General features: G+C 42.8%; 1 protein-coding gene across 1 annotated transcript in view; it reads right to left on the bottom strand.

Moving 5' to 3' along the window:
* The window catches only part of PRDM6 (PR/SET domain 6), a 162,424-nt gene extending 149,608 nt beyond the window's left edge, over positions 1–12,816 (bottom strand). Inside the window, 2 exon segments of the mRNA XM_043979048.1 lie at positions 340–647; positions 12,222–12,816. Of these exon segments, the coding sequence (XP_043834983.1) occupies positions 340–647; positions 12,222–12,816 (903 nt within the window).
* Between the last annotated feature and the right edge of the window lie 2,800 nt (positions 12,817–15,616).

The following is a 15,616-nucleotide window of genomic DNA, read 5'->3' as shown; positions in this document are numbered from 1 at the left end:
ACTAGGAGTCAGAAGACTTGGGATCTAGTCTTGGCTCTTTTGTCAAGAGCCAAGTTTTGGGCAAGTCACCTCCCTTTAGTTTCCTCATTTGTCAAATGAGAGAATGGATGATTGCTAAGGCCCCTTCCAGCTCTACAATCTCTGTCTCTTGAGGGAAGAGCAGAAGGCCTGGAACTGCAAGTCTTCGATGGCCTACTCAGAAACCTATTCTCCATCCTTTCCATGCATATTGTGTCCCAGTAGGAGTGACCCCACTGAGATCAATTCCATTCAATTAACTATAGACAACTTTTAGACAAGAAACAAATAAGCCAAGTTGGAGAGGAGCCTTAAGCTTACCTCCCAGAGATGCTGGGTGTTTCTGACAGCCCCTGCCTGCACCTTCTCTGGGGGGAGAAGCACTCCCTGAAACGGTCCGATCCAGGTACCCTGCTGGATCCTCTGTGCAGCGCAGATACCATACGCCAGGCCTGGAACGGTGCTGGTGCACAGACACACTTCCCGAGGCAAGTCTCGAAGCCACTCGGGCATCTCTGGCGGTGGCGCGGCGGCGGCCGTGCTACTGGTACCCACCAGCCGGCGAAGGGAGTGCAGGGGGCCGTGCATAGGGCATTCGCCATTACGGTTGTCAGCGCACATGTCGCAACCTGCGGAGTGAAAAGAAGGGCCGTGGGGAATGGGAGAGGAGAGACACGTGGAGAAAGAGAAAAGTTTAACAAGGAAGCTGTGTGTGCTTGTTCATCCCTATCCACCCCTCCCAGCCCCATCCCACCCCCGCCAAGAGATCAGTCCTACCCTGGGGCACATTGCACTTGTAATGGTACAACCCCTACTTTTTCTTCCCCGAGGGAAGACTTGGATCCCTTTTCCTAGAGACCGTGAAGTCCTTGAGGTGGCCCTAGATCTGATCAGCTTCTGGATTAAATTCGGTATAAATAAATGGACCCTCGGTGACCTAAAAACCAAGTGTCCACAAGGAAATACTGGCTGCGTTTAAGAGCCTTTTGCATTCCCTAGGCCTCGACTGAGGCATCCACCTAGCTGTGATATTGAAGCTGGTTTTTCCCTCTCCCTCTTCTTTTCTGTCTTCTCCCTTTCTCTCTCTAATCTCCTTTTCTCTCTCCCTCTTCCTTTCTTTACCCATCTCCCTCTTCTCGCCTTTATTCTCTCCCTCTTCTCTCTTCTCTTATCTTTCTCACTCCTTTTCCTCTCCCTCACCCCACCCCCAACCCTGCTTCTTTTCCTTTTCCTGCTGCCTTTTTCCACAGTGGAGATGGCAACAGATGCTTTCTGCCGACGTTGCTTAATTGCACTTTTTTTTAAAACTCAGGAATCTTTCCCCTGGAGTTACGAACAGAAATCTCACTAACTGATGACATAATAAAATTGATCACTGTCCGGACTGAATCTTTTAAGTTTTTTTCTTTTCAAGCTTTGAAGCTGATTCTTCTTACAATCCCAAATATCCCCTCAAGGTGGGGGTGGGGGTCGGGATGGGGAGGGGGAGCAAGGGCCCTGAGGAGCCCATTTGACCGCCCACTTATCATTTCTGCAGCCTAATAAAAGGTCCTCGGTCTGGGGAAACCGTTCTGTCCAAACAACTTGGCATTCAGAAATATAACCCCAAGAACTAAAAAACGGCTAGTCTGCTTTTGGTTACTTCTTTCTGGCCCTCTAAATTGGTATCCCCGTCGTTGATGGAGGGGAAAAAGTCACTGCTGTCAATTTTGGGATTATTGTCGGAGTAGTCTTATACTTATTAGTGAGTCCTCGGCTTCTTGTGAAACATTTAGACGGGGCATTTTTAAGGAAGAAGAAATATCTGACTTGTTAAAACCTTAGGCTTAAAGAAAACGTTGTGTGTTGTGTTCTTTTTTTAACTATTGGACTTACTTTTTCTTTGCTTCCCTCAACTTCCGAAACTAGAAAGAGAAATTAAATATCCCAAGGTATTATACGAAGGTGGAATACTTTTTTTTCCACCTGGAAAAAGAAATCAATTGCAGTTGCTGTCGCCACTCCGGCCACATACAGACCTCCTGGAGGAGTGGAAAGGGTAGTCCACTGGCGTTACACGAATTGTCTTTCTTCCAAAAGGATAGCGTAGAAAGAGAGGAGGGAGTGGGGAGATAATTTCAGGCTAGAAATAAAGCAGAGTGCACCAAAAACCTCACTCTATCTGGGGCCTTCCGTTTTATTCCGTCACCCGCCCCTCTCTACGGGAGCCCTGGAGATTTTGCAAGCAACCTCTAGACCAACCCAGTTGGGAGCAAGTAGGCAGAGGCGGCTGGGGCCGCCTTGTCTCCAGCGAGAGCCCTGTGGTTATTAATGGGCTTCGCGGAGACGTGTGGTCTGCTAGCCCCCTCTGCTTCCCGGCCAGGCACTAGAGAACCCAACCCCTGGGGCCAACCAGCTCCAAGCATTCCTCACCCTTTCTCTGGCTTTCCTGGAATAAGGCTAGTCAAGTCCTCCCATCTCCATCCATCCCCTAGTCCCACCTTTCAGTGAGGCAGGAGAAAGACAGGGCTTCCAACCCAGACTGATACCATCGACAGAATGGTCTACATGAAACTGAAGCAGCTGCTAACCTGGGAAGTGACAAACTCAATTCAAGATCTTTTCTAGAGACCCAGACCCCTGCATCAACATCCTATGTCTTAATTTGCCCACTTTCCAAGCCCCTAGTAGAATTTCTCTGATTTTTCACAGCCTTCTCCATGAGAGGTGAACTTGCACCCACCCAATACAAAATAAGTTCAGAGAAACTTTATTTCAACATCCTTTACCATCAGAGTTCAATGTATGAGCTTGAGACAGTTCCACTTTTACTCTGAGACTCAGTTTCCTAATTTGTAAAATGAGGATAATAAAACTTTGTACTACTTCCCAGAGTTGTGTTAAAGGTCACATGAGTCATTCTAGCACTTTGTAAACCTTTGAGCAGCGTGTTGTATACCAGTTCTTATTATTATTAAGCCTTTTTTGAAGGACTCAACTAGTATTCGGGCAGCTCCTGAGTTCTTCCATCTGTATTAGGTGTTTGAAGCTACTATGGAGACTGAACAAACTTACAAGAACACAGGGCAGTTCCACAGCTTCACTCTGGGTCCCTTTTCTTTGGGAAGCAACAGCACACAGGTTCTGGTGAAATGCCCTAAATGCTCCTCATTAAGACTGAGATTGTGCAACAATTATTGAAATTCACAGTAATACAGTTTCCCCCCAATTCCCAAGTAACTTTTGACACAATAAACCCTGGGTGGTGTTAATACTGTTTTCAATGTTCTTGCACTTGAATTCGCATTTTAATTTATTTGTCAAAGAACTTCTGTTCTTATTCTTCCTATCATGAGAGGAGTGGTAAATAGGGATTGTTTTTGTTTTAATTATGTATTTGTATATACAGGGCCTACCACAGTTCTTGGCACATAGTAGGTGCTTAATAAATGGATTCATCATCTTAAATGGTTTAAACAAATTTAGAAGGCCCTGACTCAGCTAAAAAGTACAATGGGCTCCCTTTCCTCAAACCTTCATTCCCAAAAGTTTGAAAGGATAATTCTTTAATTCTACATAGAAATTGCTGTTTCCTTAGCATTTCTTCTCTTCTTTAAATGGAAATAAGTTTACATTATGAAGTTTTTGATGTGTCTCAGGGATTTCCTAGAAGAAATGCCTTCCCCTCAGTCAGTCATTCTCTGTATAAACTAAGTTAGATGGCTCAGTTTGAGGACCAGGTTTTACCAAAAGCAAGTAGAAAATAGAATTCCTTCTCCTATTTCATTGATACAACCATATCTCATATTTTACCTCAGGTGTTTGGTGGAAAAAACTAAAAAATATGAGTGACTACATTCAGAAGGAAGAAATGAGCCCTGGGTCAATAAGGTAGGTAAATAAGAGATCTAATAAATGGGGTTAAAAAGTTTAGGAGATTTTCGTGTCCAAAACCAAGACAAAATAGAATGAAAATATTTCATCTGAATAACTATTTTGGGGGCTGTTGAAAAGACTGCACTCTGATTGGGTCATGGGGATCCTTTTGCCTCATTCCCACAATCTTATGTTTGGAAAGATTAAAATAAAAATATGAATGGGAAAATAAATAGATAACATTCATAATTTTTTTTAATACCCAACATCTGAAGGTCTTTCAGCACCTTAGCAAAAAATAGCTTAAAAACAAATGACAATAAGCAGAGGCAACTTGCCCATGAAAATAAAAATAAATCACACAAGGGAGTTGCTTAGATGACTTTCCCTTTCTGGTTCACTCAATAAGGCTATGTTGAAGGCAAGAATATTTTGTATTCCCTCCCCAGACAGTCTGAACCACTGGCAGTAGGCACATTTGGTCCAGGAGACAATTTTTTTTGCTTCCAACACAGCTAATATCACATTATCTCAGGATTGTAGGATTATAGATCTAAACCTGAGAAAGACCTTAAGGGTTATACAGTCCAGTGCCCTCATTTTTCAGGTAAGGAAACTGAGGCCCAGAGAAATTAAGTGACTTGCTCACAGTCACAGGGATAGTAAGCTAGAAGTGAGGGAATGGTGTTCAAACACATATCCTTTGACTCTAGAGACAGTACCTTTCACATTGTACCATACTGATACATAAAATAATTTGAAGAGCTAAGTACCTCAGCCACCAAGAAACTTAAAGGTGCACCTTAAATATAAATATAAAATATAAATACTTATAATGCATGGCAACACATACATGCCATATCTCCAAGAAGCACTCTGCAAAGAAAGATAGTGTGGTTTATGGAAAAAGCATTAGAAACCCAGCTTTGACACTCACTATCTACCTGACCTTGAGAGTCACTGAACTTCTTGAAGCTTCATTTTCTTCAACTATATAACTGGGAGAAAAATGCTCATATTATCTCTTTCACATGGTTGATCTGTATAAGGTGTTTTGTAAATCTTAAAGTGCTAGATAAATGTAGGTTAATGTTATATCTCCACTATATCACGCTTCTGGGCATCACCGTAAGGTATGACATGTGATGGAAACAATAATAGGATTTTGCACATGGAGAGACTGAAGCTCCTGAGAATTGGAAAGTGTCAGAATCAGTCAGTAAGACAACCAGTTTTCATTTACTATATCTACAACATATAAAGATGTATTACTGGCATTTGTGATAGTGAAAGGTGGAACAGAGTGGTTCAAGAAAGACCTGAGTGCAAGACCTGACTGTGAAACATAGTGGCTGTGTGACTCTATACAAGTCACTTAACATTTCAGTGCTCCATGTAAGTCACCAAAACTATAAATTATGAAGAAGTTGTCTATCTTCATTGATAAAAGGACACCCCTCATATAAGAATTCCCTATTGCAGTGAAACCACAGGTTGCTTCCCTGTCCCTTTATCTCTATGCTGTAAAGTAGGATTTTTGTTTGTTTTTGCAGGGCAATGAGGATTAAGTGACTTGCCCAGGGTCACACAGCTAGTAAGTGTCAAGAATCTGAGGCTGGATTTGAATTCAGGTCCTCCTAAATCCAGGGCCAGTGCTTTATCCACTGCACCACCTAGCTGCCCCTATAGTAGGATTTTGAGGGGGAGAAATTTTGGTCAACTATTATTAAAATGCATGAAGATATATCTTATTTTCTGATTTTACAAAACCCCTTCAGTTGTTGAAGGTGTTTCAATTTTACCTTTTACTTCAAAGTATTAAAGGAACTTGATGATACCTGATTCTTAATATGAAATCGCTAATTACCTATTTTGAACAAATAGAGATAAAATAACAAATTTTATATCCAAGTGTTTTCATGCATGTCATCCATAACTCATAGGAAAGCTTAGGGGGAAATAGGTTAGCCTTGCATACTTTTAAGAAAGCTTGATATGCCAAAATAAATGTATTCTCATTCATGGAAATGATGACAGAGATAGAAAGGTATCTCTAAAATTAGGGAGGTTGTAGACATAAAAACATTATCGATAAAATTTCCTTGACTTTGAAAGATGAGACATTTTTATATATTCTCTCAATACAGTACCTTGAAAGGCACTTTAACCCAAAGATGTTTCCTTTGGTAGGCATTCCTAGCCATGGAGCTCATGGCCCTATTTTTGTCTAAAATATGTCCTTTTGTTTACTGATCTAGAGCAGAATGTCTCTCACAGCCATAGTACTGAGATCATTGATATGAGAGTTATAATGATCACCTCTACAAACACTCATCAAACCCAGGTATTCACAAAGATACTTTAGAAAAGTAACAGTGTTTTTGCTTTCTTGTTTGTTTGAACTTGTATTTCCTATCACGTCAGAAACATTGTTTTTTTTTTAAACTGTGTTCATTACCAAGCTGACTGAAAATCTTGCCATGTGGTTAAGGGGAGATTCTCTTTACAAGAGGTGAACTTTCTCTCTTTGTAAGCTTCTTTGTCTCCACCACAACCTTCAATTTCCTTAACTTATTGTCCCTCTTAGATGTTAAAGCAAGGTTAATTAATAAGCATTAATGGAAATGAATGAATGACAGGTCCCAAGAGAACAGGACAAAAAGCACCAGCCTGAGCGAGGACCTAAGCTTTGTCGGCTCTAAGCTATAGATCTTTATGTAGCTGTTTTACGTACTCTATCAGTGGCCCAGTAGCCCCAGTGTTTCACAGTCTCTGCAAGCCAGACCCAGCAGGATCCAGGAGCCATCCAGTCTCTCAAATCCTCTCCTAGACCTTAGATGTTCCTTCACAGATACCCAGCATTGTTGGCCCAGCAAAAGCTGCAGGCACAAAGCCGAGTGGCAGCCACTGCTCTGCACCAGTGAGAAACAAAGAGAAACAGGAGGAAAGAACGAGATGGAATAAGAGAGACTGAGAGACTTCAGTGTCTATACTGGGTGGATAATGGGAAATAGGGTGTATGTGTGTACATTGTGTTTATGAGAATTCCACATGTCATCACTGCGTGTTTGTGTGTGTACTTGGAGGGTGTCCATTGTGCACTTGAGTGGAGGAGGGAGGAGAAAAGGTCATTGGAGAGAAGTAATTTGTCCCTTGGGAGCACTATACATTATAGTAGTCTTCCTCGGTCTCTCTCTCCCCACCCCCCACTCACTGCCATCAAAGCTTTCCCTTCCTCTTCATCACTTCAACTTCTCCACTTTCCTGGGGTGTTGGGGCTCGGAGGTAGTGAATGGTATCTTGCTATTAGCTATTTTCTTTTGGACTTTGGATGCTATGCTCCTTGTCCAAGTTTGCATCCCAATCACACATCACAACTTTCATTTTTCCTAGCTATCTTTCTCCTACTCTCCCTTCCTCCATGCCTGACATCCTGCTTTGAATAAACACAGGTTCACTTCTATGAAGCTCAAATCAGAAATCAGACAACAGAGGAAGTTATCCTGGGAAATAATGAGGAGAGCTGTTTCTCTGAGGGGAAAAAATGCATACATGAGTGTGGTTCAAACAGTCATTACTTCTCAAAGGATCTTTTGGAAAGGCTTTGAAAAACAATAAAACATGACCATACACCAGGAGATGAAAGGGAATTGTCCTTCCCTCAGATTGGCTTCAGGAGAGCAAACTCACCACTGATCATGCACATATGTATGTTAATATGTATATTTATGTATATGTACATAATGGGAGAGTGGCAAGAGATTTGGGAGAGAGGAAATGTTGGTTTTATTTGTCTTTGAATGACTACTAATAAATTAAATTTGAGTGAAAGTAGCCTGGGTTGAGAGAATATTGTGTGTAGATAAACCTTACTGCCCCCTGCCCCTAAGAGACCCCCATATACAATGTAGAGATGATGAATAGGAGCTGAGAGAGGAGATCGAAGCTGGGTCTGTGCTGGCTCTACTCTCTCCTACAAAACTATAGGGCAATTAATTGTGGCTTGTCCCCTCATCCTTCATCTCCTTGTGGCACATATCGATGGAGATTACTGCTGATGGACCATTTTATCACCTTAAATAAACAGTCACCACCTTTTCTAACCTCAGCCTAATATATGACTATATGTTCTGTTTAAGGGCGCTGGATAAGTGATGATATAAAATAGCTAAATCATATATGTAACCAGATCTTTTAGACACTCACACAAGAAGAAAGAAAATAAAAAAGAAAAATAGAACAACAGTAAAAATCAACTGCTCCAAATACAGATGTCTGATACTTGGAGCTCATCTCTCTGAAGCTAAATGCACTCCTTCACCATTAACTGACTGGCATGCTGAGTATATACAAACTACTTGACTGGGTAACATTAGTTTTACCTAACAAATTTATTGTGTAGCCGCTTGTTGCATCATGGTTAAGAGGTATCAGTTTGTCCATAGTGGAAGCCTTTTTTTCTAAAGGTAAAGGAATAGGCTACAAGGGGATAAGAAAATATTCACACCTTTTGGGATTTCCTTACTCCTCTGTCAACTGGGGCTCTCAATTTGGCAAATAAGTGCTTGGTCTTAATTTCCTCACCTCTTCCTTATTCCTCATCTCTACCCACAAAATGATCCACACATTCTCACATGCTCAGGGATTCAACTTTGCTGAAAATCCATGTTCTTCAAAGACAGTAGTGGGCAGAGACTAGGAGTGAAAACAAGTTTTTTAAAAAATCTCTTTAAAATGGCAAAGGTAACTGTAATTAATTAAGCTACATGGTAATTCCTGAATTCCTTTGAGAAACAAGGCAAACCAAAAATTTGTGAATCAGCTAATTTACTCAGTTTAGTTTCTTAAAATGGAAAACTCATTTCAAAGAACTATCAAGTTTTATTTTTATAGTACTGACAAACAACAACAGCAAAAAATTAGCCAAAAAAAAAAATCCTGAAACACTGAGTCACTGACAAGAGAAATAATGTAGAATTCAGGTTCTATTTATTTACAGTACAAATTTATTTTAAAAACCAAACCAAAAGGGAAGTATTGCAGGAGTTACAACAATTGTAAGTCAGCAACAGTCTCATTTAATAGAGACATACATAAAAACTTTAAAATGCATAAGCTTAAATGAATTATAAATGTGTTATTTAAATAACAATGAGTGGAAAAGTGATGAACTGATGTCGATTTATGCACTCAACTAGTAAAGAAAGACACAACAATTTTAAAAAGGAGCTAGACAACATAGAAAATAGATAGGGTCTCTTGGTTGGATCGAAGCAGCTTTCAAATGTTTTGTGTGAACATAACAAACTTCTCATTTGTCACCCAAGGTAAGGGCAGATTCTGGTACCAAACCTCAAAACTAAGGTGTTAATTGACTACCTGTCTTACGGAAAACCATTACCACTTGTTAATACAATTCAGAAAAGTTCTTTTTCTCTACCTATGTACTTGGTCTTAAGGGGCAAAAATTATTGCATTTTTTAAAAATCAGTGATAGAAATGAAACAATGAACGGACGCCTTCATATTGGTCAAACTAGAGACCTGGCATCACAAGAGAACGGGAGAAAAATCTGTATATAATAATTGTATCCTTCACTCTATACCCACACCCAATCCCTTCACACCCCAAACATAGGCGGCGTTCTAAAAGCTCCCCCTAAGTTTCCACGTGTTACCTCTTCTTGCAAATCGGCTTTTCAATTAGCAGGCAAACCAACTCCCGTAACCCCTTCCCCGAAAGTACAGAAATAAAAAACAAAATAAAAACATTTGGCAGTCTTTGAGTTTCTGAGTTTCTTTAGACCTTCTGATTTAAAAGCAATCACTTCCCACTTCATCAGCGTAAAACACATTCCACTGTTTAAAATAACCACCTCGCCCAGCTCAAGGAAGATTCTGAACCCGAACTTGGAAATCGTGCCTCCCAAGTCGTACAATTACTCTCAAGTCAGCTTCCCATTTCCCTTCTTAATTGTCCTTTTATTAGCGAGCTATCTAATGTGCTATTTGTTCTAATAAAATGGTACTTTTTTTTCCATTTTTCTTTTGGTTCTTGCCTCCACCCTCCCCTTTGCACTTAACAGGGGCTCGCTTTAAGATTTATTAAATCCTTTCCATACTTTTAGTACAACCAAAGCAAGAAGTCAGATTAGCGCAATATACAAATACATTTTTTTAATGATTAGTTTTCTTTGGCTTCAAGAAAAAAATATCTGGGCAATAAATATGTTCAATATCAATAGATTAATGGAGAATCTAAGACCTTACAGCATTTCCTTTTCTGGTGACTAGGGTTCCTCTTGGTGAAAATGTGTTAAGTTCCTGAACTGTCCATCAATAGAGTGTATAAGTATACTGTAGCAAACATACTCCAAGGGGTCAGTTAGCTCCACTTCTTCGTAAAGATTCTACTATAATTTTCTGAGAAGACAAACTACAGCCTTCACTTAGCAGAGCCCTATTATTATTCCATTTCACTTGCTCATTAGAAATGCCTTTTCTGAACCACTGTTTAATCTTTTAATGTTTTATCTGAAAGATTTTTAGAATTGCTTTGAAAAGGATATATTTTCCTTAAGGAGTTTGGCTGGTGCCCCTAAGTGTATTTTGAATTCATTGAAGAGGATGTTATTTATGAGACCAGATTTTCTGCACCCTTAAATTCAAGAACCTTCAAATACAGAACAAAACTGGAGAGGGTTTTTTTGTTTGTTTGCTTGCTTGTCTTGTTCGTTTTGTTTTCTCCTTTAAAATATATCTAAGAAGAAAGTCAAGAAAGGAAGGAAATATTATACCTATTTGTTGGGTTTGGCTTTTTAAATATTCATCATATAATTTCCTCACTTTTCTCCTAACTATAGTCATAATTTACTTTCCCCAGATCAATATAATCAAATTTATGCATCCTAACATTAGTCTAATTCTCATTTTACAATGGAGATTATGGGTTTGTTGACACTTCTAGCATCTATTAAATGAATAGTTGTTTTACAACAAATGAAGAAGTTTCAGGAAAGAAGGTGCTTTGAGATATAACTTACAAAATATAACAGAAAAAGGGCTAGGAACAAGGTATCCAAACTTTTCTTATACAGTAGAGAGGGAAATTAAATAGTAATTAAAGAAATGCTGATTTTAAAGATCTCGTTGCTTTCTATTTGAGAACCTCTTAACTTATTCTTAATATTATAACCAGAGGTCACTGGCAGTATATTTAACACTTGTAAGAAGGTGTAACAGAAGGTGTAACGTGTAACTTCTGAGACCAACAAAAAGAAACTGATGTAAGTCAATATCCATTTTTGGTCATCACTTGAAACTTTACTCTAAATCTCAAAATGCTTTTCTAAATTTAATTGTCTATCCAGAGATCATAGTTAAATTGGTTCTGACAGTTAATATGATATATGACATATGTACCTGAGAGATAAGGAAATGCTTTTTATATTAAATTATAATGTCATACATTGCACCAGACAATAATAATAATAAACTTTCGGGTATTATTGACACTAACAAGGTCTGCAAGACTACCGAGGTGAGTGCAGGAAGGGGGCAGCCCCGAGCCCTATTCGAGAAAATGAAAACTTTGGGGTTGCCTGTCTCATGTGAGAAGTAGGGTGTGTTTTTTTCTTAATGATGAAGTTCAAAGTAATCCCCTGCTCATTGCGTTTGCCACAGTTTAATCTGAGGGGGAAAAAAACCATCCCAGTTCTCAGAAATCTGTCTTTTAAAAAGCGGTTGATTTCCTTCCCCCTTCTATCTCAAGGCCCCGAAACGAGAAGCTCCCGCACCACTAACACCAAGTACTTTGCGAGAAAGGTCCGAATTTCCACCTTTCCCATGATAGCAGAGGGGTCGTTAACCACCACTCTCCTGAACACACTCACCGCCCTCAACTCCTCTAGGCAGCGTGGGGTTCGAAGATTCTGAACCCTCCTCCTCGGGTGCAAGTGACAAGTCTTTCTCCCTCCTGTTGTTCTCCCACCCCATTCCAGCCCTGTCTCCCAGCTCCTATCTCTTTGTCCCCGCAAATTCCTGGAAACTGAGTTTTTGCCTGTATCAAATATTCCCTACTCCACCCTAGAAGCGATAGTCGCTTTGGGTCATAAGTGAAGGGTAAGGAAGCCACGGGAAGAAGGGAGAGTTCCCGGTCCACCACCACTACCCCCGTCCCATGCCAGAAAACTTTTACAATAATATGACCAGGGAACCAGGGAATTGGGGAAACCAGTCATTTCCCATTCTCTCCTCCCTGCCCGTTTTGTACCCAGCGCACCCTCCAGAGACCAAACTAAGCCCTACGGAAGCGGGAGAAGGGGAGGGGTTAGAGAGGGCGCTACATACGGTTATTGGGGTCGCTGGTGTGTTGGTTGAGGGGTATGATCTCCATGCGCTGCTGTCCATACAGGTAATAGTCCAGCTCCTCGGCTGTGCAGCGAAATCGAGGGACTCCCCTGTCGCAGGCGGCGGCCCCGCTGCTACACTTGGAGCCGGAGCCCGAGCACGAGCCGACGCACAAGTCCTTGCCCTGCAGAGCTCCCGAGGGCAGCACCTCGGAACTGGAGAGCGGCGCGAAGACAGGGAGCTGGGCCACGGGCAGGGCGGCCAGGCCGGCCAAGGAGGCGGCCGTAGCCGCGGAAGCGGCGGCGCACGAAGAAGAAGCCGAGGCTGCGGTAGAGGTGGTCGAAGAAGCGGGAGTGGAGGAGGCGGAGGAGGCCGAAGAGGACAGGGAGGCAGGGCGCGGGCGGAAGCTGTCGGCCACGGGCTCAGCGCGCTCAGGCACGGGCGGCGGCAGGGGCAAAGGCTGCGGCTGGCCCAAGACGCCGCTGCCGCCGCCCTTGAGCGGAGCACTCTGCGGGAAGAGTTGCTGCCAGTGCTGCAAGTAGGCTGGGTCCACTTTCAGGAAGGACGAACCTCCGGGGTCTCTGGGCTTGAGCATGTCGGACGCCTGGAGTTAGGGGAAGAGGGGCGGGGAAGGGAAGAGAAGAGTGAGCCGAGTTTAGGGGGAGCGGTCAGACCAGGGAAAGGATGGTCAAAGCAGACGCTGGAGAGGAGAGGAGGAAGGAGGAGGCGAGAGACCTAGCTAGGTGCCTGTCCCGGCCCACCCCTGGCCAGTCCCAGAAGGGAGATCGCAGCCTCGTAGTGCTCCGGGAGAGAAGAGCCAAGGCTTCTAGAGTTCTGGGGAGAAGCTTCCGTAACTATCTCCAACTGCTCCGGCAGCTTCCCTTCCCCATCCCCTCACCCCTATCAGTTTCATCACCAACTCCGAAGCCACGGAAAGTTTGCTTCCAAATAGCGGCGCGAAGAGACAAACGTAATTGCTAATTGGTAGGGTTCTTCAGACCATCCTAACCCTCCCGGGGTGCTCCCCAAACCCTTTCCTAGGCTGAACCTTTCCTCACCCTATACCCCGCATCCCCCGACCCAGAGGGAGGAAGCTGCGTTTCGAGAACTCTTCACTCTCACCAGTCTTCCCACTAAGGAGCGAGCCTTCAACCAGGTACTAGGAGTATCGGAGCCACTGGAACTCAGCAACTTAGGATCACTCAACAGCCTTCCCACTCCCGTTATTCTCCCATCACCTCCTCCCCCTCTCCCCCCGCCCCCAATCCTCTACTCTCTTTCCCTAGGGGCTTGGATTCCTGAATTTGAGCTTATACAGTCCTCCCCCACCCCTTACCTGGGAACCGGGGGTGCTGGACTTGGAGTAGAGAGCTGAAGGGAGACGCCGTGTGTGTGTGTGTGTGTGTGTGTGTGGGAGGGGGGTTACATGCCCCGGAGCAGTCTCTGAAGATCTCGACTCGCCAGGGGAAAGAAGCGGAATGTGTGGGTGATCAAAGGGTAAAGGATCGTGGAAGCCAGCGGAGGGAGCAGTCGGAACTCTGAGCTGGAGGTGGCTGGGACAGATCCCGGCAGCCCAGACCCGCCGTGGGGCTGCGCTTGGCAGCCACGTCCCGGCTCTTCTGCCTTGCTCTCTGGCAGCCTCCCTGCTGAACACGTGGGTTTTACGACAGCACAAAATACAAGTATGTGTGTGTATGTGTGTGCGCGCGCGCGTGTGCGTGTTTTAGTGGAAGAGAAATCGACATGGAAAGATGCAAACAGAGGCACAGACACCCTACAGAGACAGAGACACAGAGAGGAAGGCAGACAGAAAGACGGACCAGAAAGGAAGAAAGAAAGATGCGCTAGGAGGTTGTAACTCCGAAGGATCCAGATGCTAATCTGATGATCCCTCCCTACACCACATCTAATACCTCCGATTTTTAAAAAAATTTATTTATTATTGGCATCTCTCGTTCTGTTGGCCTCCCGTTCTTTCTCCAATTTTTTAGGTGCCTTTTATTCCCTTATCTTGAAACAAGAGAAAATTAAGAAACGAAAAAAGGAATCTCCACATGCCCGTGTTTCTATCCTGGGAGCTTTGAACACAGAATCTGAGGATTTCCTGGGAACTTGTACTTGCCCTCTTGCCTTCCAACGCTTCCCTTGAAGTGTTAGTCAACTTGGTGTTTGAGTCCACTTGCCTTCCCATTCACATTCTCTAAAAGAGAAATCCTCCCGGGAGAAAGTTCTGTTGGATGGAAGGGGTGAGAAACATTTCATAAGAAGTAGATGCCCTTTTGATTTCAGGTTTTAGAAGTCTGGGGACTCAGTTTCTCCTAAAGGAACTTTACCTTGCCCTGGAACTTATATAATGTGGTCTTCCTGTCTGCAAGGCTTTCTTTACCTGCAATACTTATCACAGACTTTCTCCCCCTTCATATTTCTATGTGTGCCTCACCTTTTTCTTGAATTCTTATGATTTTCTCTCCTCTGGATCTCCTCTCTGTTCCCTCCCTCAAGCATTTCTTCATTCTTCTTCAGCTGTTTGGATTCGCATTTTAGTGGCACAACTGTGTCTTTACACTTTTGATTCCATTTACCGTCTGTTCTCTCTGGCTTCTGGAGAGGTCCACTTCCAGAGAGCCAGGAGGAAGCAGCAATACCCGCTGTTTACAATCTGCCCCATTGGAGCATAGACCCCTTTCCAAAACTCAGGTTTCAAAATTCTACTCAAACGCACTAGGGTGCATTCAGATTGAAAACATGTTCTATGCTGGAGCTTCTCGGTCCACCACTCTCCCTCCCCTTCTTTTGGACTACCAGGATTTTGAATACGAGGATGTCTTCGAAGAGCACCAAGCTTTCCTCCTGTTTACTCATTACATAGAGCAGATAAGAAAACAGGCGACGCAATGTTTATCTTTAACACACACACACACACACACACACACACACACACACACACAAACACACAAACACACACACCGCCACACAATTATTTGGAATCTCCTTGAGCTCTTTCATTTCCAACTTTCTGTTCCTTTTTCTACCCTTTCATTCATTCTAGCAGAGCCTGGGAAAAGTTGCTGTTTAGATTTTGTCTGCGTCTAACGCAGTACATTTTAACACAGATTTGAACAGAACTCCTTTAAAAATGTTTTGACTGGCGTCATTTTGACAAGGTCATCCGTCATGTGCTCTGTAGATTGATAACACCTAAGCTAAAGGCAAACACCACTTGGAAAAAAAAAAAAAGAAACGCACGATTTTATGAACTGTGAAGCTAACCATACAATCTAAGCTGTCTTTGATCAGCTTCATTGTGTCAGATAGAATGAATTTTCAGCCCTTTTCTCAACTAATCTACTCTTAGAACTTCTGCAATGTACTTGTTCAGGCTTCGGGAGAAGACA

This window comes from Dromiciops gliroides, chromosome 1 (genome assembly GCF_019393635.1).
Source record: "Dromiciops gliroides isolate mDroGli1 chromosome 1, mDroGli1.pri, whole genome shotgun sequence".
NCBI lineage: Eukaryota > Metazoa > Chordata > Mammalia > Microbiotheria > Microbiotheriidae > Dromiciops > Dromiciops gliroides.
Note: the sequence above shows the minus strand (reverse complement) of the source record. Positions and strands in the feature narration are given on the sequence as shown.